We start from the raw sequence: 25,285 nt of genomic DNA on the forward strand, positions 1-25,285 counted from the left end.
AAAGAAAGAAAGAAAGAAAGAAAGAAAGAAAGAAAGAAAGAAAGAAAAAGAGAAAAGTTATATAGAGAGAATATTCTCTAAGGCAACGGTTTCCCAATTATGCACCATGGACTTGCTTCAGAAACAACTGTTGGGGTGGAAAACTGATTCTAAGGTGGTGCCCCATAATCCCCCCACCTTGTGGTGTTCGTGCCTTTGCTCCTAATCAAGATGGTGAGATGGCAAGGTGATGGAATGTCACTCCCATGATATCATTAGGAAGACTGCACCACTAGTCACTTTGCTCTAGAGATTATCTTTGCTAGCCTAATGAAGTAAGCAGCCATGATGAGAAGCCTGTGTGGCAAGCAACAGCAGGCGGTCTTCAGGAACCGTGGGTGCCATCTAGAACTTTGGGTAGCATCCAGTCACAAGAAAATGAATTCTGCTGACAACCTCATTGAACTTGGAATCAGATTCTTCCTCAGTCAAGCCTCCAGATAAGACCACAGCCCGGCCAACACCCTTATTATAGCTTTGAGACTCTAAACAGAGAGCACAGCTAAGCCATGCTGAGACTCCTGAATAACAGAAATTGTGAGGTGGTAAATGTGTGTTGTTTTAAGCTGCTAAGTTTATGGTAATTTGTTCCTAATATATTGCCAGCTTCAAAAGCAGCAGGTTTTAAAGACAGGGACGAAAACATAAAAGTCAGTAGATCTAAAAGGCCAGATAGATTCTTTAGACCAAGTCTCAACTTCCAAAGCAAAACCAATGCCGTCCAAAATACATCAGCATTTTAAATAGGAAGACAAAACATTATTCATAATTAGCTTGTTTTTTTTTTTTAAATCTTGCTCCTTTGGGGTTATGGATACATTATTATTAAGAAGATAATATTGATTAAATGGCTGTACATATTATATATATGAGAATTTATTTTAATTATTACACAGTGTGAAATTGTTATAGATTCTGTGGGTACAAATAGGACCTCAAGAAACTCATTCTAGAAAGACACAGGTAAAACATATAACACAGCATAACATAGGGTAACATACCTTAATATACACCCATTGTATTCTATTTCATTACATCTAAGTTACTTTCAATTATAATATATACCATTATTTATTACTAAAAAATGCTACAATTACACGATGATAAGCATTTAATGGAAGAATTATCTCTCTTCCTAAGATGCTACAGTGTGGAAAAATTTGCTTCTTAGGATCAAAACTGTGGCATTTCATGAAAAAAATTGTTGATTATTCAGAAAAAGGAGAGATTAATACTTAGGAAATGCTTATAGGTGACATTTAAACTATACCTTGAAATACACAGTAAACTTTTACATACTGGAGGCTTTTACTTTCTTAAAGGAAAATAACATAATCCTAGCAAAGAAAGGGAAATATATCGAACTACTGCTGCCAATATGAATATATATAATATATTTGGGGAATGATAAGTAGTAGAATATTAGCAAATAATCTTTCCCTCAACCTGTAATTGGATATTATTTCCTGATCCGCATCAGCGGTTCTCAACCACTATGTTATAACACAGTTGTAAATTGTCACAAGTAATGCAACTGATAAAATAATGTAGTTTACAAATTATTTAACTTTCTTTAACAAAAGTAAATTTCAGTTGAGAATTAATTCAAATTTGCATCTGTGCTAATGTCAATCACAATTTCTTTAATGAGAAAGAGAGGAGAGGAGTAAAGCTATGCAAGAAATTAGCAATTAGTCATATCACTAGGAAAAGAATATGACCGGAATATGAATTATGTTTCCCACTGGAAACAAGGTTTGGGAATTGCTGATCTTTATTATCAACTCACATAACTGATTTCATCAGATGTGAGATAACATTGATTGCTTTATGTATTACTAGGAGAGAAAACTAAAATGCTGGGTTTAAAAGGACGGCATGGTTTCCTCCTAACATTCTCTTTGGACATGCGCTTTGGGAACTGTGAAACCATATATAAGAAATACATTTCCTTAGCCTTTGCTAGAGAGACCACATGAGGAGAGAAATACCTGAGAAGGCTCAGAGGTTCCAGCTCCCCACCCCCAAACCCCACCCATGGCTTAGGTCCAGACTAGGGATAAGTGGTCCCTGTTAAGTCCTGTTGAAATTCTAGATCCACAGATTCCATGAGCAAATTAAACGGTTGTTTTATGCCACTAAATTTTGGTGCTATTTGTAGTTACTGGAATATACACTCTACCTGATTCTTAGCCCTCACAATAACCATTTAAACTAGATAACAGTGTTATATTTTGCAGGTGAGAAAAGTACAATTGAGAGGTTCAAAGAATTTGCCCAAGATCACATTATTAGGCTATAATTGAGCCAGGACTAAAAATCCATGTAGTCTGTCTCCAAAATTGACATTCTTAAACCCTGTGCTAAAAATAAATTCTATGGAATTATTATCTTACAGACTTGATCCTATTCAGTAACTCAAAGGTCACATAATCTAAATCAGCCTCTAATTATATGTGATATTAAAAATAACTCTTGATTAAGTAATTACTTTGCAACAGATTTTAAGCAATTTTAAGGAGCTACCTAAAAGTGGTTAAAAATAGAATTAATGCCAGTAAGCAGGAATAAAAATTACTTAAAAATCCATTATATGAGTTTTAGTAAGTATCCCTCCTATCATCTGGGATATATTAATTTAATCCAAGCTGAGGTAACCTGAATCTCTTATAATCAGGAAAGTAGATTCATAAGAATGTGATTTCATAAATGTATGTGAAATCTACTTATATTTATTGTTTTCATGTTGTTTTTATAGTTTTAATTTCGATTTTGTTTACTTAATAGCTCTTTCATTTGTTTCATTTAATATCATGTATATACCCCAAGCTTTATAACCAAAGCAAAATATTTTTTTAAGCTAAGATATAACTGACATAAATCATACAATGGTGGCACAAAAAGAAATCATAAAAACATCGTTTCGTTCATTCACTGATTCATTGTTCCATATAGTCACCCATTTATTCAAAAAATATTTGTTGAATGCTTACCAGGTTCTGGGTCTCAGGCTAATTTCTGGGATACAACAAGAAAGGACATAGACAAGATCTCTACCTTCAAAGAGGTTACATACAGTCTAACAAGAAAAACAAACAACAACAACAAAACAATTACACTCATTCTCTATAGTATCCTAATTTAAATAAATTTCTAACACACTGAGACCTACAAACCATAGATGACACCAACTTTTTTTTAACTTTTTTTTAATGTTTATTTATTTTTGACAGAGGGAGGGAGGGAGAGAGAGAGAGAGAGAGAGAGAGAGAGAGAGAGAGCCCGAGCATGAGCAGGGGAGGGGCAGAGAGAGAGGAGACAGAATCCGAAGCAGGCTCCAGCTCTGAGCTGTCAGCACAGAGCCCAACGCGGGGCTCAAACTGACAGACCAGGAGATCATGACCTGAGCCGAAGTCAGACGCTCAACCAATAGCCACCCAGGCGCCCCGACACCAACTGTTTTTTTAACTTTTCCCTACCTCTCCTAAGTCCCCCACACTTCTCCCCCACTACCCCCATACAAAGTTTAAATCCTATTTGCACACACTTGCAAATACTATTAATTCCTTTGCCCTATCTCCTTTCTGGTACTCACTTTGCAAAACCAAAACACTAGTTCAATTTAGTTTGCTATTTACTCCATAAGGTAGTCTAAATGTTTATGTCCCCCCCAATCCCCACCCCCAAATTCATATGTTGATATCCTAACCCCCAAGATAATGGTGTTAGGAGGCGGGGCCTTTTGAAGGTGATTGGGTCATGAGGGTGGAGGCACCAAGACTGAGATTGGTGCCCTTACAAAGAGACCCCAGAGAAATATCTTGCCCCCTTCTGCCCAGTAAGGATGACACAAGAAGTATGCAACCTGGAAGAGGTTGTACCTAATCATACTGGTACCCTGATCTCAGACTTCCAGCCTCTAGAACGGTGAGAATAAATTTCTATGGCTTATAAGCTATCCAAACTGTGGAATTTTCTTATAGTAGCCCAAATGGACTAAGACACCCATCCATGTTTTGACCCAGGTATCTGAATACATCTAGGAAAAAACCACAAAAACACACAAACCAGTCTCCATGAAAATTTATAACCACTAATTCTAGGTTAGTTTGTATGTCTTCCAGGTGATTATACTACATTTCCTTAGTTTATTCTCTTTTCCACACTCCTAGATAAGAATTCCACATTTTCTCTATCCAGAGTAGCCATCTCCCCCAATGCTGCTTGACAGACAATGGTCCTGCTACCTTTTCCACTTCCAGAAAACATAATAAAATGAGACATTGCACACTTGAAGAACCAATCACATTTTCAACCTACAGACACCTGTTTTCATATAGCCTGCCCTTCCTTCTAGTGATTATGAACAAATTATCCTTGCTCTTTTAACAAGGCATCCTACCTACTAGTGAAATAAATCACATCTTTCATTACCTAAGGATAAGGCTGTAACAATTGTCCTTTCTCTGTCTTTTATCATCAAATTTTTCCTCTCTACATGATCACCCCCATCAGAATCATCTTCACTCCAATCTTTAAAAAAAAAAAAATCCCTCACTTTCCAGCTACCATTCTTTCTTATTGTATTGTTCCTGCATACAGCAAAACTCCCTCAAAGAGCTATTTTCACTATTTCCAACTCTTTCCTTCCCATTTTTTTTTTCTTGAGCCCACTTCAGACTTCTAATCCCATCACTCCTCTAAAAGTGCTCCTGTCAAGGTCACCAACACCAGCAACCTGTTCCTGCACAGCTCAACCTAGTGGTTAATGATCAACCCTAGACTCCTAAACAGCAACTGATACTATTCAACACTTCTTGGAATGCTTTCTTCAGTTGGATTTTGGGACATCACTTTCCTCCTGGTTTTCCTTCTACTTCCCTGGCCACTTATTCTCAATTTCCTTTGCTGATTTTTCCTCATTCCCTTCTAATTGTGGGAGTATTCCAGGAGTTAATCCTGAGAACTCTTCTTTTTCCTAGAAATATACTCCGCCAGTAGTCTCTTTCAGTTGCGTGGTTTTAAATATTATACATATATTTGAGACAGGGAAACTAAAGGGACTCCATGAAAAACTGCTTTTTCCTGCTGCTTTTCCTGCTTCTATTTTTGCTAGGACCTACCCCCCCCCCCCACCTTACCCAGGCATTATACAACAGATAATATATGTCCTCCTTGTAAAGGTCAAGGAGTTAATGATTTCTTTGGAGTCTTCCACAACAGATAACATCTAAGAAGTGATGGGGTGGGGTTGTCCTGAAGGTTTTCCAAGACCACTGACTCATCAAGACCCCTGGCTCCAGGGCATAAGTGACTTATGGAAAACACCTAAACACTCTTTGTTCCTGGATTACTGAGAAGACAAGTGCACCAGACCACTGTCCTCAATGAAAACCCCAGGGGCCAAGCAAGACATGACTCAGTCTTCTTTCCTTTCTGAGTCTCTTAGACGCTCTGTCCATATCTATACTCTCTATCTGTAATAAACTCTACTTTCATTTCTTCTCAGCTGGCATTGGATTGCTATCCTACATGAAGCCAAGGACCCTCTTGGTGGTCCTGGGGGGGCCCCTGTCTGCATCCTCGGACCCAGCCAGGCTATACCATATTGATGACTTCCACATTTATGTACTAAACCAAACCACGCCAGTGAGTTCAAGATGAGCATAGCCAATATCTGACTCATAATTTCCACTTGAATATCTAATAGGAAAGTCAAAATTAATATGGACAAAACTGAACCCCTGAACCTCCCCCACGCCCCCGCAAAAACAAAATCTGTGTCACAATTTCCTTATGTTATTTAATAGCAAGTCCTTCCTTCCACTTCCTCAGACAAAAATCTTTGCGGTAATCCTTCACTCACAACTCTTTTACATTCACGACCCACCTCTAAACCATCAGAAAATTCTGTTGGCTGTATTTTCAAAATATATCCAAAATCCAACTACCTCTCTTCAGCCCCACCGCTACCAATTTGGTACAACCACCGTCTCCCATTATGTATCGGATTAGCCTCCTCACTGTTCTCCCTTCATACTATCTTTGTTCCTCTCCATTCTATTTTCAATATAGCATCAAGAGAGGTACCTCCTCAAAAGGTAAGTTAGCCTAAGTCATTTGTTATTCACAACTTTCCAATGGTTTCTCATGTCACCTAGAGTGAAAACCGAAGTTTTTGCAATGACTTACAGAGCCCTGCATGATCTGGCCTCTGACCTCGGGAAATTTGTCTCTTTTTATTTAATTATTATTTTTTTTCAACTGTTATAGACTCTGCCATATAGAGTGGTACCTGGAACATAAACATTAGCTGAATAAATTGACTAATGAATTAAAATAGCAAATCTAGTCGTTTTCACACTTCTTTATGCAATGGAGCCTCCTTCCTAACAAACCCCCAAATACAAAAGGTCAAGAACAAAATTTGGTTGAAACAAAGTAGAACATCCAGATGCTCGCCCATTTGGACATACCCTCATAGCCTCTTCAGTAGTTCTTGAAATATTAGCACAGATATCTGGTGCTTCATTGAGCACAGTTTTAAAAATATGGAATGAGTCTATTTTCCTCATTTTAAAGAGAAAATTGAAGCCCAGAAAATCAAATAACCTTCCTAAGATTACAGTGGGGTCACTAACAGAGCCCAGAAGAGCACCTGTATCTTCAATCCATTGTTCTTTCTGCCTCTCCATAAAAAAAAGGATAATTTGGGGCACCTGGGTGGCTCAGTCGGTTAAGCGGCCGACTTTGGCTCAGGTCACGATCTCGCGGTCCGTGAGTTCGAGCCCCGAGTCGGGCTCTGTGCTGACAGCTCAGAGCCTGGAGCCTGTTTCAGATTCTGTGTCTCCCTCTCTCTGCCCCTCCCCTGTTCATGCTCTGTCTCTCTCTGTCTCAAAAATAAATAAACGTTAAAAAAAAAAAAATTTAAAAAAAAAAGGATAATTAATAAACCTATCAACCATACCAGCTCCTCCACAGCTTATAAATTTCTTTCACTTTCCTGTTTTTTTCATTCCAAACATCATGTATTTAACTCTCTCAAACATATCCAAATGAATACAACTGAGATAGTACTTATCTATTTCTTGGTAATAGAAAACATAATTTAAACCTTAACTTTCTAGTTAAAATGTAAGTACAGTATTAACCATTTTAATGACAGTGTTTTAAAAAATTGATAAATTAATTGTTGGTTGTAGACATATAGGGAACTATCAGAACTTGAAGTACAGAATATTGAAACTGAGTGAGAACTATCATTTTCGCATTCTTCATAAGAGAAAATGTCTGGGGAAAATGCATGTCAAATAGAAATTGCTGGAAAGTTTTTACAAAGAATCAGGCTGACACGTAAAATGAATGATGATATTACTAAGTCAGGAAAACACATTTTAGAACAGTATTTTTAGTATGGCGTTATTTTTATTTTTGTTAAAATAGATAATATTAACCCATTTAGCCTTTTTAACAACCATGTGGAGTAACTGCTATTATTATAACATGTATTTACAGATGTGGCAAATGAGGTACAAATAAGTTAAAACGTACAAAACAAAACTGCTCAAGGAACTGGGATTTTAACCCAGGCCATCTGATACCAGAGTACAACTTTCCTAATTGAGTCACTCATTGTTTCAGAAGAGAGGTGGTATCGTTGACTTTATTAAAAAAACAATGTATATATAGAACAAGTCCACTGAAATGCAAAATATTACAATATGCAGCTTATAAAGACTCATTTCAAAAATTTCTCAAACTACAAATTTCTTAAAGAAAGTTAAAGGGTCTTTTGTCATTGTATATGCCCTCCTCCCCTCAGTGCTAAGCAGTGCCCGGCAAATGATAAGTACTCCATAAAAGTCGTTCCTACTGACACAATGCTTATGTTCCACTGTGTAGAATCACCACCTATCCCCATCCCCTACTTGTTTTGGAAAATGCTATTTAACCTTCAAAACCCAATGCACATGACACCTGGTCTACAAGGTCCTCCCTGAGAAGTCAAGGTAGAAGTCTCTCTACTTTCTCTGAATTACATCTATGTCCTATGTTTAGTTATTTTCTTATCCATCATATTTTATTGCTCTTGTTTGCTTACATGCTTATCTCCCAAGGATCATGTTATGTTGATCTAATGCATAGCACTTAGCACAGCACCAGTGCAATGAGCACAAAGTAAATAAACGGAATTTGAAACTTGGGTTTGAGAGAGTGTTGATATCACAATGCTTGTTTAACTGAGGGTTAAGCAGAAATTAGTTTTCTCTAGCAACACTGTATATTCTATATTAAACTAGCTTCTGGGTTTGTTTGTTTGTTTGTTTTTTAAGTAAGCTCTATACCCAACATGGGGCCTGAACTCATGACCCTGAGATCAAGAGTCACATGTTCAATCAACTGAACCAGCCAGGCTCCCCTAAACTAGATTCTTCTATCTGAAACCTAATAGTTGTCTCTTTAATGACTTCCTACATTAGGATTAATTCTAATTTTCCTTTCTCTTCTGTAAATCTTTACATGGCATTTACAATGGGAATATTAATTATCTGATTTGGGTCTTTATTCTTATGAATATTTTCAAAATCATATTTATACAATTTTAAACAACTGGAAGTCATTACAAAACAGAATAAAATTCAATAACTTTATATAAAAAACATTAAGCATGGTTTCTTAAATATGTTTTCATAATAAGATAATAAATTTCAATGTGCTGACAGGTATAATTCATAGAACTAAATAGTTTGTTATCCTTTTTTTTTTTTCCTGGACAGGTTTAAAAGTGTTTCAATAGCTAATGCAGTGAAGGCTATTACTAAGAAATAACATGTAAATTCAAACATAATATCCAGTGACATTATATACTTCCAATTAGCTACTTAACATAATTAAAACGATGTGAAATAATGAAGGTGACATGAAATATTTTTTGTGGTAAATAGCTCTTTTTTTCACATAACTTATTGTGAAGGTAGGTAACATAAGTTGTGTGTCAGGTTAGCACGCATGTACAGTGTGATCTCAAAATATCTTGCATCTTGAGGAAATTCACATTTAAATTTAAAACTTAAATATAATATTAATTTCAATATGAGGTCTACCAAAAGGAAATTTTCAGGCACGAGAGAGAGGGCTAGGCATTAGGTTGTGTAACATATTATCTTTTTCTCTCTAGTTCTCAAGGTAGCCTAATACTAAACAGAAAGTCCCTATAGTAGCCCTTCTAATTTTCCAACATCAGAAGTGTTTCACTAATAGAACCTGTTCCTTAATATGTGGTTTATATAAAATAGACTTATCTTTCAAATGAGGATTGGATTAAATAAAGTGATATGCAATTTATTAGCATACCTAAAAAATAATAAATATTGACGGAAGACACCACACAAAAATGTTAAGTCCATGAAATGGGAATAGGCAACAGAGAAGCAGAAGGAGAAAAGACTAGGAGAGCAGGAGGGAAAATAGGTGGCAGAGAGATAGAGAAAAAGAGAGCAGAGAGTATGGTGAGGGGCATCTGAAAACTATAATTGCGGCACAAATTTCAGAAATAGGTAATTAAAGAATAAAATGTGAGGACAAGAATTTTTTCAGAACATAGCTAAGTATAATTAAGTTATAGAAACAATTCCAGGTGACCCCGAATAAATTAGGTGAAGACTATTTAGTCTGCGTTTAGCGTGTTTTTGTTCACTATTTCATTTGGATAATTCTATCAAAGTGATTGTCAACCTTTTCAATTATGGAATAGAAATTAGACAATGGTCAGAACATTTCATCTATGTTTGAGTATACTTGCCTAACCTATAGTTCAAAACGATCTTTGTCTTGTTTGAAAGATGTTATTAAACACTTTTTCACCACAGACAAATGTAATCCAATATGGTAGTTTCGTAATACCAGCATTACACGTGCATCCATTTGACTTCTTAATAAATAGGCAGAGAAGGGAAAATTTCCATTTGGCATGCCAAAAAAACATTTATTATTTTACATATTTGCAAGCTAATATTTGAATCTGGAATTTTAATTCATTTTTGTTTTTTACCTTTTGGAGATGGAAAGCTTTCTTTTGAAAACTTAATTTTGTGCTAATGGCCATTTCATAATATACTGAAATTCCTTTTTTAGATAGAGTGGCATTGCATGTGACAGAAAAAAAAATCAGTGAGGAGACTACCTGATATACTTTGATATCAACATTTCAAAAAATGTTTGGGTAAGTAATCATTTAAGCAGCCTGTCTACAGTTTTATCAAGGAATAAAATATTGTCCTATTAGGTTCCATATCAATGTTAGTCTTAGAATTTCCTGAAAAGATTGCTACCGTGTTCAATACTCATTACCAACTTGTAAAATATCCTGGGAAGTTATGAGATCTGTGTAAGCCATACATACTAAAAGAAGATAATAAATGAAGGACTAATTTAATTTTATGTGATTTAAATCAAGTATGAGGGAAGATGAGGCATAAAACATGAAAATTCAACACCTTAGAAATTTGATGGAGTTGTGAGAAAAATGTTATGGAGAAAAGAATGCTGTTATATAGTTGTTTTTTTTTTTTTTTACATGTTTTAGGCATTAAGCATGACCTAGTCTGTACATAAGATGATATTTATAATATTTTTGATATGCACCCTGAGATTATACGGGGCAGGGGGATGATCACTAAAAATGGAATACAGTAAGAGAATTTAATCAACAGAGCTCCCTTTTTTCATGGTTATTACACAGACATTATAGTCACACTAATGAAATCCTACATGAAATTTTCCCTACGAACACTGCTCCGACAAATAAAACTTCTAATTTATCCTTATTTCTTTCCGGTTCTATACGCAAAAGTCATTTTAACATAACAGATATAACTTTCAATTGAGCTTCTAAAAAAGTTTACAATATATCCTGGACAATTTTCCTTGTTACCATGGTCTCCACAGGTGATCAAAACTTCAAATAGATATCAGTGGTGTGATTAATTAACTACCCGTTTTCTGGGACAAAAACAGGCCCTGTTTTGTAACATTTGTCTCTCTCTATGGCGCAAATCCTTCCACGTCAGCTAATTTTGAGCTGTCATCGAATGTGGAGTTGAGAAGACACGCATACAACTGGTTCTCACAAGCTGGTGCAAGCCAGCTGGATCACACTATTTTAGGACATCTGAATTATTCCCACTTTCGCACTATTCTAATCCTTACAATGAATATCTCCGGCAGACAAATTGGTTATTTATCCAACAGTCATTTCCTATCCCCTTAAAATGGTGAACGCTAAGCCAACCTTGATAATTCTAAGTCTTTTGTCAGTGATTAGTTTGGAGCTGGCATGAGTAGCAATTATGGGGCACACACACATTCCCCCCCCCACAAAATTATATATATAGATATAGATATAGATATAGATATAGATATAGATATATAGATATATATATGGAAAGTCTACAGAGGAGACCTCTAGAAAAATTTCCCTCAGTTTCAGAAGGGTATATGAGTAAGTGATGCTTAAAATTGTTATATCCCTCTTGAAAAATAACGGGTAATTTTGAGAAGAAAATCTTATTGGATGCTGTTGTATACCATCCAGAATTGCACTCATTCCTCAAGCTGCCCCAGGTGTTGCATGCTCAGTGCTTAAGCTGAGTCCTTCACCCAAGAAATATATCCAGGCCAAAACCTGCCTTGCCCAAAGTCATGCTCCCTCCCCAGCGGGTAACCATGTCCAGCCCTTCTGACCCCTTTGTCAATTAGGTCATGTCTGAAGATCTATCCAGCTTCAAAATGGGGGTTTAGCTGAAGCACCTGTCCACAATTTAACTTCTCTTTTCCAAGTCTTTCTGCCCTTATTCCCTCACAGTTGTTGTTACCAAGTCATCCAGTCATTACAGTAGTAACTGCAGCAGTCCCCAAGTGGACAGACTTGGTATTTGTAAAAACTAATGTCCCTGAGCCTGTGGGGTTAAGGACTATCAAATGGGAAAAGTTATGTGAAAGCCTCTGAAAATGCCCTCCCCAATCAGTAAGGAGTAAACTAAAAACCAAGGATTCAAACATGATGGCTCACATTATATCCTCCCTTTAATTTACCAGGGTGGCACCTAAAAAACAGATGCATCAACACATCCTGGAAATGTCAGTGGAGTACCGTAAACTCAACAAAGCCATGGCCCTGGTTGAGGTTGATATGCCAAGTGGTATTCTTTCTAGAGACAATTAATATGGACTCAAGTATATGATATGAAGTCACTGAAGTAGCAAATGTGTTTTCCCATCCTTATCAAGAAAGACTTGAATCCTTCACATGTTCCTGGAATTGACAAGAATACATATTGACAGCCTTCCCCAGAGTTATACTAATTCTACTGTCTTCTATCATAATATAGCCCCCCAAAACTCAGGCCATAGGGACCCCCCACAGAACATCATATTGGTTCACTATGTCAGTGAGAAAGAAGTGGCAACTATATTGGAGAACTTGTTTAGACACATGTTCTCCAGAGGGTGGAAGAGAAGTCCTACAAAGATTCAGGAGCCCATAACATGAGAGAAATATTTAGGGACCCAATGGTCATGGGCATGGCAGATCACCCCTCCAAAGCAAAAGAAAAGTTCTTACAACTTGCACCGACCGCCAATGAGAAAAAAAGCCCAATGGCTGGTAGACAGTCTGTGGATTCTGAAGACAACATATTTCACACTGGAGAATACTGGTTTGATTCATTCACCAAGAATTATAGAAGGTTGTTGGCTTTAAATGGAACCCAGAGCAAGAAGTAGCTCCAGATTAAGTTCAGGCTATAGGGCAAGCAGCCCTGACACTGGGCTATATGATGCAGTAGAAGGTGTTCTATGAGAAGCATCAATGGTGGGGAAAGATGATTATGAAATATATGGCAAGCCTCAATAGGGGAATCAGGATGTACACTCCTAGGTTTGTGGATCAAGACCATGCAGCCTGCAGAGGAGAATTACACTGAAAAATTGCCCCTGGTATGCTCCTGGCCCCGGTAGGGACAAAGATCTGATCAAGTGACCAAACGGCCAGAAGTGCCCAACATAAGCTAAGGTCTGTCAGGCTCAACAAATCAAAAGGTTGGACATGCCAAACAACAATCTGTTATAAGATAGAAACGATGTATCCATGTTTGAGCATAAGTAAGACCAGGGGATATAAATAAACTGCCTGTGCAGATAGCCCAGACTTACATGCACACACACACAAATCTGTGTATCACATTATTAAAGCCCTTATGGTAGCTAGACTCCAAGGATGGTGCCTTAGTGAACTATGTCTCAGAGTGTTCATGCCCTTTTGTAGACTTCTCCCATTATATGTATTCTATCTTGTTTGTAACCAATAGAATATGTCAAGAACGATGCTGCATGACTTCAAAGCTACATCAAAATAAATAGTATTTTGTAAGTTTATCTCTGTCAGCCCTGGGCCACCATATAAAAAGTCCAACTAACTAGAAACTGCTGTGTTGAAGAGACCAGATGTACGTGTGTTGGTTCAGAATCCCAGCTGAGCAGTCTTCCAACCATGCCTGCCACGGTGCCGGATATGGAAGTGAAGGCATCTTGAACCAGAACAGCCCATCCTACCAATGAAACTCTAGCAATTAAACTCAGTAACACCACACGAAGAAGAAATACTACCCAACTGAATCCTGTCTGAATTCCGCACTCACAAAATCATGAGAGGGAGGAGTCCTGGCATGAAGTATTAACTAGTTCTCTTCATGAAAACCAAGTACAAATCTAGATGAAATTATTAAAAACAACCATTGCATGGCTGTGGAAATCAAAGACACAGAAAACATTGCGAAACACTGCTGGAAGTTCAGATAATAACAACAGAATTCTATTACCTTCTTACCTGGGATTGTTCCCAAAACCCTCTTCTGGCATAGTGCATACAAAAGAAGGGGTTTATAGAAAGGATCAATAGCAGTGTGGGGCTGTCTGGCAGGGCCAGAAGCTCTGCTCCCATACCTTTTCTACTCTATTTGGGGTAGGAATGAAAACCTATGGCTCTGTCACCTAGAAGAGGCAAAGTCAATAGGAAACAAACAGAAAACGAGCAGTTTTACTAGTCTAAGACTGCAGTCCCATATAGGGTAAATGGCAAACCAACCAGAAATTTTACAGGGAGACACTGGAATCAATAGACCCACAGAGAAAATCTAGAAAAACTGTCCACACTTTCAGGATGACTAGGAAACGATATCATGTTCAGGGAGATGTCCAAAGAGCCTGGTAGGAAGTAAAACCTAAGAGTGACCTGAGAACTGGCTGAACTTTGAAGGTGTCCCCACACTATACACAGATTGATTGGCCAAGGGTAGAAGCCTTACAAACTCAAAATACTTAAAAGCATGACTTCTACCCAAATCTTTGGCTAACAACTAGTCTACGCAGACACAGGAATGACCTGTAGGAAAGTGGACACACACACACACACACACACACTTTAGTAAAACAAACTGAGCAGGGAGATCAGTAGATATATACCACAGTGGGGACAGATTTAAAATGAAAAAAGAAAAGAAAAGAAAGTCAAGACAATCCTCAGGAAAATGAGTAAGAAATCAGGGTCATTACAATACATCATTTAAATGTCCAGTTTTCAACCAAAAATTATGAGGCATGCAAAGAAAGGAAAATGTGACTCATAACCAGGAAAAAAAGGACACAAAAAAACTAACTCTGCGTGAACACAGATGTTAGATTTAACAGCTATTAAAAAGGTTTTAAAGCAGCTATTAAAAATATGTTTAAAAAAACCATGTCAAGGAATCACAGGGAAATATGATGACAATGACTCAATAGAGACTCGCAATAGAGAAGTAAAACTGCAAAAGAAAAGAAATGTCAATTCTATCATTAAAAAATACAGGGGTGGCTGGGTGGTACAGTCAAACATCTGACTTTAATATTGGCTCAGGTCACGATCTCATGTGAGTGTGTGAGTTCAAGCCCTACATGGGGCTCTGAACTAACAGCACAGAATTCTGTGGCTAGAATTCTGTCTCATTCTCTCTGCCCCCCTTAAAATTAATAAACTTTAAAAAGAGAAAATTAAAAAAAATTAGAACCACATATTTTCTGTTTCCTTAGTAAAATTTGGAGAGTCACCCTCTGCTACCATCTCAAGAACAGGATAAGAGACACAAATTCCAGGTTAATTAAACCCTAGGTGTATATGTGTATATATATATACACATACATATATAAGTATGTGTGTATGTGTGTGTGTGTGTGTGTGTGTGTGTGTGTGTATATATATATATATATATATATATATATATATATATATAAAATGTAGACTGCACACCAAGCATGGACCCAACACAGGGCTTGAACTCACCACCCTGAGATCAAGACCTGAGCTGAGATCAAGAGTCAGACACTTAGCCATTTGAGCCACCCAGGCACCCAAACCCTAGGTATCTTTAATTACAAAGCACAGGTTAGCAGTCCCATGGTAAATAAATTTTTTCTTTAAAAAATTCTCAACATGTGCAGGATGTGCTGAAATAAAGTAGCTTATAGAATCATCTCTAAGAATAAAATTTAGGGGCACCTGGGTGGCTCAGTAGGTTAAGCTTCCAACTTCAGCTCAGGTCATGATCTCATGGTTTGTGAGTTCTAGCCCTGCACTGGGCTCTGTGCTGACAGATCAGAGTCTGGAGCTTGCTATGGATTCTGTGTCTCCCTCTCTCCCTGCCCCTCCTTGGCTTGTGCTCTCTCTCTCTCTCTCAAAAATAAATTTTAAAAAAATTTAAAGAATAAAATTTAAAGCTCAGTCTGCTCTTTGACACTGCACATAAATACACACACACACACACACACACACACACACACACACACACTTCTGAATATGTGTACTGTTTTGTAAAATATAATCATTTTATATTTACATTTATAAGATATAAAATACATTTGGCTTGAAGAGACTGGAAAGTATTTAATTCATATCTATTTACTTTTAACCCACAATTTTAACATCTTTTATTCTCTTTTAGCCACTTCTTTATTTTGACACCCTTCTTCTTACATATAGTCTAAATTGTTATTGTTTTAGTCATTGACTAAAGTTTGTGATTTTCATAGATCCTACTATTTTATTCAACAGTCCATTCCATGAATTATTTATAATTATTATTTCAAGATTTGTACAAAGTATCAGGAGCATCTTAGATTCCTATGAAATTAAACCTTTACCTTTATTTCATTAGGTCCTCTGTTAATAAAACTAACATCAATCTTACACAGCAGGAATCCATACTTGAACTTTATTATGTCAGGCTCACTTTAATCGCTTCTGAAAGAGTTCTTAACAAAGCTAAGCCCCATAAAAAGAGGCAGATAATCTGTTCTAAGGAGAATGGGGTTATATATGGCAATAATTTGAGCTATGTGTCTGCTTTGAAACATATCCCAAATATTTCCTGAAAAAGCTCTTCTCAGGGATATATCCTAGAAAGGAAAACAGATCGCTTCTAGCATGAGCTAACAAAAACAAAATCCACACCCATGTATAATTTTCTTGGATGAGCCAGCTAGCATAAATGCAGTCAAATTTATAGCACAAGCTCTTACTTGTGTTCCATAAAAAAGCAATTCTAGGGTCATAAAAATATTTTCATATTTCATGTTTCATATTCTAGTACTATAGATTATTGACATTTAATATATCCTAGTTGAACCAAATAAAGAATGGATGAATGAATTTATTGAATACTGCTTGAAATATTGAATTAGTCTTAGACCCAACTTTTCTGCTATTTCAATGCTTTTTTAACTCAAACATAATTGGCTTGTGCAGCATTAAAGGTATTTTGTTCTATTATGTGTATCAATGAATAATTTGTTTTTCACAAAGCTTTACATTTTTCTATCAACAAAACATATTTCATCATTAGTTTTTTTAAATTTTTTTAAATGTTTATTTTTCGAGAGAAAGCTTTATTTATAAAGCTGATTTCTTTAGAGTTTGTTTTTCATACGTTAAGACTCATGCTTGTATCTGGAGATTTGCAGTCTATCTTCCCTTTTTCCTGTTCTGGGTCTGTTCTCCAATTTGCTCCACCTTTACATCTCCACTCACTCCTTCTCCAAAATAAGCCAAAGGATGTGCTACTTTCAAGAGTCTAATAATTGAATCAAACATTTTCCTAATTTATAACTTAAAAGATTGCCATATACATGTATGCTAACATTTACCAGCCCAGTCCCTCAAGATTTGACAAAGAAATAAAAGAGATCTGTAACAACCAAGTAAAATAGGTCAGGTTAGAACCTGAAAGACAGAGGAAATTCAAACTCTTCACAATGATCTCACTGCTCTCTAAAAAAATCAAACTGAATTTTGTGAGTTGGGCAACTGACTGACAACATGACTATGTAATTAAAGTGAAAAACACATTGCATTATAATACTAAGATTAAAATATATCAAATAAGAAAACGTATTGTGTTTACAATACATCAATTAGCCACTGAACATCATCTGTAGACCTTTCTCCAAGTCTAGAAGGAGATGGGGGTGGAGGGAAGGCAGGAAACACTAGCATCAAGTGAATCACAAAAGTATTCTATAAGGGAGTAAAGCTTTAAGACATTTTTGGCCATAATCCACAGTAAGGAATATATATTTTATATTGTGCGCCTGTAGAGAAAAACGATTTTACAGATCAATTACCCTTACTCAGTGCACTCCACTCTAGTATTTTCTACTCTATCCTATTCCAATCCATCCCCCCCGCTCTGTCTCTCTCTCCCTCATTCCCTCCCTCCCTCTCTGTTTTGTTTTGTTTTGTTTTAAATGCTGGCCATGACTCTCTCATTTGATTCTAAAAGTGAGGAGAGAAGGAAAATAAGTGAAGAGGTTAAGAGTGGAAGGTGGAGGTGGCTTTGGGGGACTTTGCCCTACAAGGGATATGTACCAATACCTGGAGATATTTTAGATTATCATAACTGGGGGTGGGGATGATACTAGCACCTAGTAGGTAGAGGCCAAGGATGCTGCTAAGCTCCTTATGATGCCCCAGACCGTCCTGCAAAACAATTATCCAGCCCCGATTTCAATAGTACTGAAACTGAGAAATCTCCTCGAGACTAGACAAAACTGGAAAGTCAACAGCACTTTTTAAAGGTTATGAAAAATATGCTTTAAACTTCAAGAGAGAGATCTCACAATTAGATTCAGAGGTACTATGACATCAGCAATCTAAGACTTCTCTCCTTCCATAATCCAAAGACAAAAAAGAAAAACATCAGTTTGCAATTTTCTAACCCAACACAAACTATGAGGAAGTAATCAATATAGCACTGTGAAAAGCAAACTATGTCCTAGTTAAGAGATAAGTGTTACAAAACATGGAAATCTTTCTTAAGTCCAAAGTACCTATAATACAGTGGGCTTATGTTGCTAGTTATTTTAGACTCTGAATTTCTTCAGGGTAGAAACTATGTCTTATTCATCTCTGTATTTTCTACTAGGTCCGATTCAACATCTTGCAAATAATAGACACTAAAAAGCATTTGGCTGAAAAAGGAATAAGTAGGTGCCTAGTCTTTAGCAACACATTGGATTTACGTCTCAAAATTATATCTCAACAAACTAAAAAGTATATTCTTCTTAGCCTAAAAATACAAGGATAGTTCAACATGTGGCAGATCCTAGAAGGGGCAAAACCAACATAAATGACCACAATCCATGTAACCATGACGATACACTCATTCAAAACTCTTGAAAGTTGTCTCAAAAAAGTCTTGACTATTTTTGACCGTCATGGAACATTAGTAAGTAATCTAAAAATGTTTTTAATATCTATTTTTCGGCAAATTACCAAACAACGAACACACTATCACATTAGTAGATAAGGAAACAGATCTAGAGTAGTTAAATAGGGAGGAGAAGATCATGCAGTTAATGAATTTCACAGCCAGGATTTAAACTCCTCTGATTCTATAACCCATGCTCTTCTCCATAAAGAGCTCTTCTCCATTTATTGTTTCACGAATAATGGCCCAATCACTCATAGACTGTAATTATCAGCAGCATTTAACAGAACTTAGTGAATGAAATGACATCTATTATAAGTTTGAGTGAAATTCTGTATATTTAGAATAATAAGATCTATCCAAAGAGACAAATGACAAATGAATAAGACAAGAGCCAAAGCCACCAAAACACCAATAAAGGTGAAGTTAGGGGAAAAAAGGAGGAGGAGGAGGAGGAGGAGGAGGAGGAGGAAGAGGAGGAGGAGGAGAAGAAGGTGGCTAGCCAACAGGACAGCAGAGGGGAAAAAAAATTAAACTATAAGCTTCTTGTGAATTACAGAATTTTATTATTTAAAACTCAGGAAAGACCCTGCTGTTTTGTAGATGCTGTAATATGACATACAAGGGCCTGCAAAGAATCCTTCTGCAATAAGAATGCTGCCTGGTGCTGTCTATACAATGCTGGTTAATACTTTGTATTATGTGATCCAAATTTGCTTTCCACATTTTTGAAAGGTTGTGCACAAGAATGAAAAGAGACAGAAATGTAAAGACAATGAGAAAGATGTCTCAGTTGTTAAACACATTCTTTGGGGTCATTTAGTCTAGCGATAATAAAGCAAGGAAATAACTATCTTTTAAAAGTCGGTTGATCCTCATCAAAATGATGTGTCCACATATAAGCATATGGGGGGGAAACGCTGCTAATGAAACCTTTTTAATTATTAGGAAGAATTTTCAAGCATTAGTTAACTACCAATGATGGCTGTGAATCACAATGTTAGATATCTTTATAAGTAGCGTATTCCAAAATCAGACTGATACTTTTTCCACAAGCAACCAAAAATGCCTCTCTCATGATGAAAAGTCATGACAAAGTTTAATCTCTGTCCCAGTCTCTCAACAGCTATAACTTCACCTCCCTGAATACTATTATTGGGGGTAATATCCAACAGGAAAGTGTTATTTTATTTAAATTTCTTCCTCCAAAGCTGAATTACAATTGTTTACTGGAAATACATGTTGGGAGAAACCATACCCTGTAAAGCAGATTATTAGGCAGATGAGAAGGAGAACCATGTCTAGGTGTCTACTAGGAGTTCAAGTAAGGGAGGATACAGATGTGAATGACATTTCGTTTCTTTCTGTATTTGATAAATGTTGTAGTTCTACTAAATAGCATAACATAAAATTTTCATTCAACTCATACAGCTTTTTATTTATGTGAGATTTTTATGTGTTTATTTCTTATATCTTTAAGTAGTAAAACTGAAGACATTACTTTAGCAAAGAATAATAGAAGTATGTAACAGAATCTAAACTGATCCACTAAAGATAACCAAGCTATCTTTTTCTTACCTCTTAATATTATGATATACTCAGACAAACATGGAAAACGACCAAACTAAAGACTACTGATTATACTTAAGGAAGTATTACAGCTTGTGGGAAATAAACTTTCTATATGCTCTATGATAAAATTAAGATCTATAGTTTCTTCTTATAGATCTATTGTAATAAACACAATTTTCTTATTATTTATAATTTCCACGCAACTTGTATGAAATGAGCGTCTAACTTTTTTTCCTCACTGTATTTACATTTTGTCCAAGCCCATTTGTTGAATAATTTACCCCTTCCCCTTTGGTTTGTGCTACTTTCTATGTTTTTATCACTAATTTGTTTTAATATGCCACTTTGGCATAAGGATTATTTTGAGCAGAAGGCAACTGAGAAGAAGCAGATACAAGAAAAGCTCCTTGCACTCCCCCTATTAGCCTAAAATAGGTATGATATAAATCTGTAAATGTGTCCCCTCTGCCCTCTCTATAAGGAAGGACAGAAGTTAATTATTCTACCAGGCAAAAGATGGCTCCAGAGAAGTCTGTGTAACAAACTTTACTAGGTAACCCTTATCTTCCATTAGTTCACTCATACGTTTATCTTCCTATGATTTGCTACCTAGAAACTCAAAGTCCCTTTCCTTAGTCTTTTCATTTCTCTACAAATCTACTGTTCTTTTGATAAGATACTATAGAAACCCAAGTTCTAACCACCCCCTTTAAGTTTCAAGTAGCTGGAAGCTCCCACAGGTATGCACAATCCACATAATAAACGTGTTTCTCTCTTAATCTGTCTTTTGTCGGTCTAATTTACCATCTCTAGTCCCCAGGGAGCCTACAATGCACAGAGGGAAAAAAAAAAAAAGAGTTAACATTTTTCTCTCACACACCCTCCCTCCAGATTCACTTTTAAAAATAAAATACAGGAACTGATTGGGATTATGCCTAAAATATCATTAACCCCAAGACACTGTTTAGAAAAAACATGCATCTTTACAATATTTAGCCTTCCCAATTAGGAACATGAAATGAATACCTACTCACTCAATGACTATCTTCTTTTATGTTAGTAAGTTTTATAGCTTTCTTATTAGTTATTTTTTAAATTTCCTACTGGTTATTTTTAAAATCCCATTTTCTGCTTTTTGGGCAGAATGGGAACTGCTTTTCATTCATTGTCCTAACTAATTATTTTTGGTGCAGTACAAAATAATTCCATATTAATTCCATATCTAGCTGCCTTCTTGAATTTATCGATTCCTGTTGATTCTCATGAAGAAGTCGATTATTCATCAAAGGTGCCAGAAAACTGTGTGTGTGTCGTGCAAGAGGGTGGGTGGTATAGGGGATTCATGTTAGATACTCACCTATCTGGTATATTTTGGCATATACCAAAATAAGTTACAAAAAGATGAAAAAGTTAAAGTTTAAAAAAGTAAATAATAAAAACATGAGAAAATACACAGCTAAATATTTAACTGATTTGGGGATGAATAAAGAGTTTCTACAGATAAAAGAAATGGGAAAAAATTACCATAGATGCAAAAACAGCTATCTTAAATTCAATATTTCCAAATGGCCACAGAAAACTAGTAGAGAAACATCAAAATGGGAAATACATTTCAAACAGATGACAGTTAAATGGGTAAAAATCCTAACCATATAAAAAGCTCTTATAAATCAGTAAGAGAAAAACTAATCAATACCCAATAGGAACACGGGCAGGAGAAATAAAAGGAATGAACAGACAATTCATGGAAGATAATCAAACACCAACAAACATATAAAACATTCAACTGCACAACCAAATTCAAATTAAAATGACAGAGAGAGAGAGCATTTTGTACCCTATGCAACTGCAAAGATTTGGTATCTTGAGACAAAACTTAAGCACATCTGACAGGAGTATGGAGCATTATAACCTTTCTGGAAAGCAAGTTGGTATTCTGAACCAAAAGTTTGTAAGAATCAAAGCATGAGTATGTATTTGTGAAATTCTCAGGTACTAGACAAAAGTTCTTATATAAAGATAACCATTATAATATTATTTGTGCTAGCAATTGGAAGCAACTGCAATGCCTCCCAATAAAGGAATAGTTAGGTTGTGGTACACATCTATATAATAGACGATTAGTGCAGCCATTTAAAACATATTTATGAAGAACATCTCATGGCTTTGGAAAAAGCTAATGATATGATATCAGTTGAAAAAATCAGAACAAAATTATATATATAAACATGTAAAATATACACGCATAGGAAAAAGGGAAGAAATACAACAAAATGTTAATGGTTATATTTGGGGGAAAAGATTATGGATAGTTTGTATTTCATTCATTACACTTCGAGGAATTTTCCAGTTATTCTAGAGTAAATACATATTGTTTCTTGCCAAAAGAAACACATACAAAATGCTAATTTACAACTATAGGTAATAGGTATTTTTTTAATACAGCATCAAGTGATGCAAGAAAATTTTCAGAAACAAAGCAAAATAGGTTAAAAAAAAATCAATAGACTTTTCTTCCACAAGAATAACAGAAGATATCCACTTTTTAAAACTTTTATGTGAATTTTTTCTTCACATAGCCAGCACCATTAAGAAACTTCCAAAGGTAGTAATATCTAACTATTAAATGTCAATCACCAACACAGCCTAAAAAGAAACCCTCATGGAATCAACTACAGCTAAAGTGTGATTGGAATCCAGTGCTTACCTTTCTCACTTACACTCTCACTTTCAATCTCCACATCATCACAACTGGTGTATTCAGGCGTGGAAGCTAATTCCTCCTCTGAACTGCTCAATGAAACCTGGCGCATTTTACCTCCTTTCTTTGATTTATGAGGCTTTGGTGGTGGAGGTCTCACGGACTCCGACTGGTCGGAACTGAGAGAATCGTTCCTTAACATTGTTTCCATCTTTTCCCGTTTTGTTTTCCTCACAGCAGAGCTAGGATCTAAGTGGTGCTGTTTCCGTAGTGAGTCAGTACGTCTCATGTCTGGTCTATCAATGGGTATCGGACTCCTCCGCGGGGTGGGAGGACTATGGTTTGTGGTCCTTTGTGGATAAGAACTTGGTCCCTGAGCCTCTCGAGTTCTTTCCATTGAGTAAGATCGCTGATTCTCCATGGCAGCTCTACGTTCAGATATAGATCTCTGCCTTGATGGTCTTTCCATCCTCAGCATAGAAATCCTAGAATCTTCCAGTTCAGCATTTGCCAAAGAGACATCACTATGCCTTCTCTCATGCCTCGCTCGGGACACTTCAGCATGAATACGCATTTGTTCTTCATAGGGCTGTGGCTTTACTGGATACCGGGCCAAATTCGGATCGCTTCGATAGCGCGCCTGGTACTCCTCCTCTCTCCTTTGCCTTTCATATTCATCTCTGCTCTCCACATCCTCATCATCTACGATATATTCTTTGGAATGCCTATGACTTCTCCTGTTGGAGTCCCTGTAATTTATATGGTCAGACTCTTCGTAAAACTGAGGTTCACGCTGAGACCTCCTATCAGCATAATCCGATGGAGATCTAGGCATGGCGTTATCTGAAGTAGCATATTGTGAATATTCTTCTCTTTCTTCTCTTTGGTCGTATCTTCTATTCTGATCTCTGGATACTGAGGGACTTCGTGTCCTAAGTAACCAAAGAAAAAGACTGATGAGAAGAGCAACGTCTAAACAATTCAACGTTTTGCTGATTCACTGGCAGGTTGACGAATTATATTCAGATAGTTCTTCTACTTAAAAAAAAAAAAAATCTTTTTACAGTCATGCCATAATAAAAGTTTTACTAATATTCATTTTATTCAGTTCAAATAGGAAATGTTAAAGGTACTTTTGATATGGTTCTTCAATGCCTGCACACTACATATGGAATATACTTAAAACGCCCTGAAATAAGACAGCACCATACTCTGCTTCTGCAAAATGGACTTTACTGTGATTTCTTTGCTTTGCTCAATACACTTCGACCATCTCCCAACTGCTATTCAGAGGCTCTGAAAAATTCCACCTGACATTCTCTCTATTCTTGACACCTCGATATGAAGTCACTTGAAAATATAATGAAGCCAAACTGATTTGGCTCAAGAGCTGAATACTTTCTGGCTAAAACTAAACGCTGGCTCTTAAAAATCATTTTTCATTCATCAGCTACTTATATCACTCCTAGTACTGGTTCAGCTCAATCTTTATCTTAGCATTATATCTCCAACTTTTCTTTACTGTTCTAACTTGAGATACACAATTAAAAAACATACTGAAAATAATGATTTATTCATCACAGAAACAAAAAAAAATCTTTGTAGAAGTCAGAGAACTGCTATTTTTATTCCATCTTCACTGAGATTAAGGCCAGCTCAATGACACCTCTCTTTGTCATCCCATCTGACCCCTCATACTTCCTCAGAGCCTCAGAAGAACAGACCGTATATTAAGTTCTCAACCTGCCCCTCTAACGCTAGTACAATATAGTGGACCCTATAATCATACAGAATACTCTTTGTCAACAAGATATTCACACTGTCCTCTTCCCTGGTACAAACCCAGCTAAATGTCAACCACTAGCCACGAAAAGCAGCGGGGAGATGACAGAAGTTGAGAATTACTATTACAGAGACTTTTGCCAGGACATATGAACAGGAGACGATAAAAAAGCAGGGTCATTTGAAGTTAAAGATGACCAACACTGGATAGCTCAGTTGTGAATTTCTTACACGATGTGTGTGTGTGTGTGTGTGTGTGTGTGTATATGTGTATATATATATGTATATATATATATGTATGTATATACATATATATATACGTATGTATATACATACATATATATATGTATCTATATACATACATATATATATACGTATATATACATATATATAT

General features: G+C 36.3%; 1 protein-coding gene across 1 annotated transcript in view; it reads right to left on the bottom strand.

The window, feature by feature from the left end:
- Positions 1-25,285, bottom strand: part of RIMS2 (regulating synaptic membrane exocytosis 2) — a 600,787-nt gene that overhangs the window by 301,774 nt on the left and 273,728 nt on the right. Inside the window, exon 4 of the mRNA XM_049633018.1 lies at positions 23,116-24,041. Within this exon, the coding sequence (XP_049488975.1) occupies positions 23,116-24,041 (926 nt within the window). The remainder of the gene's footprint in view (positions 1-23,115; positions 24,042-25,285) is intronic.

This window comes from Panthera uncia, chromosome F2, assembly GCF_023721935.1.
Source record: "Panthera uncia isolate 11264 chromosome F2, Puncia_PCG_1.0, whole genome shotgun sequence".
NCBI classification, from domain to species: Eukaryota; Metazoa; Chordata; class Mammalia; order Carnivora; family Felidae; genus Panthera; species Panthera uncia.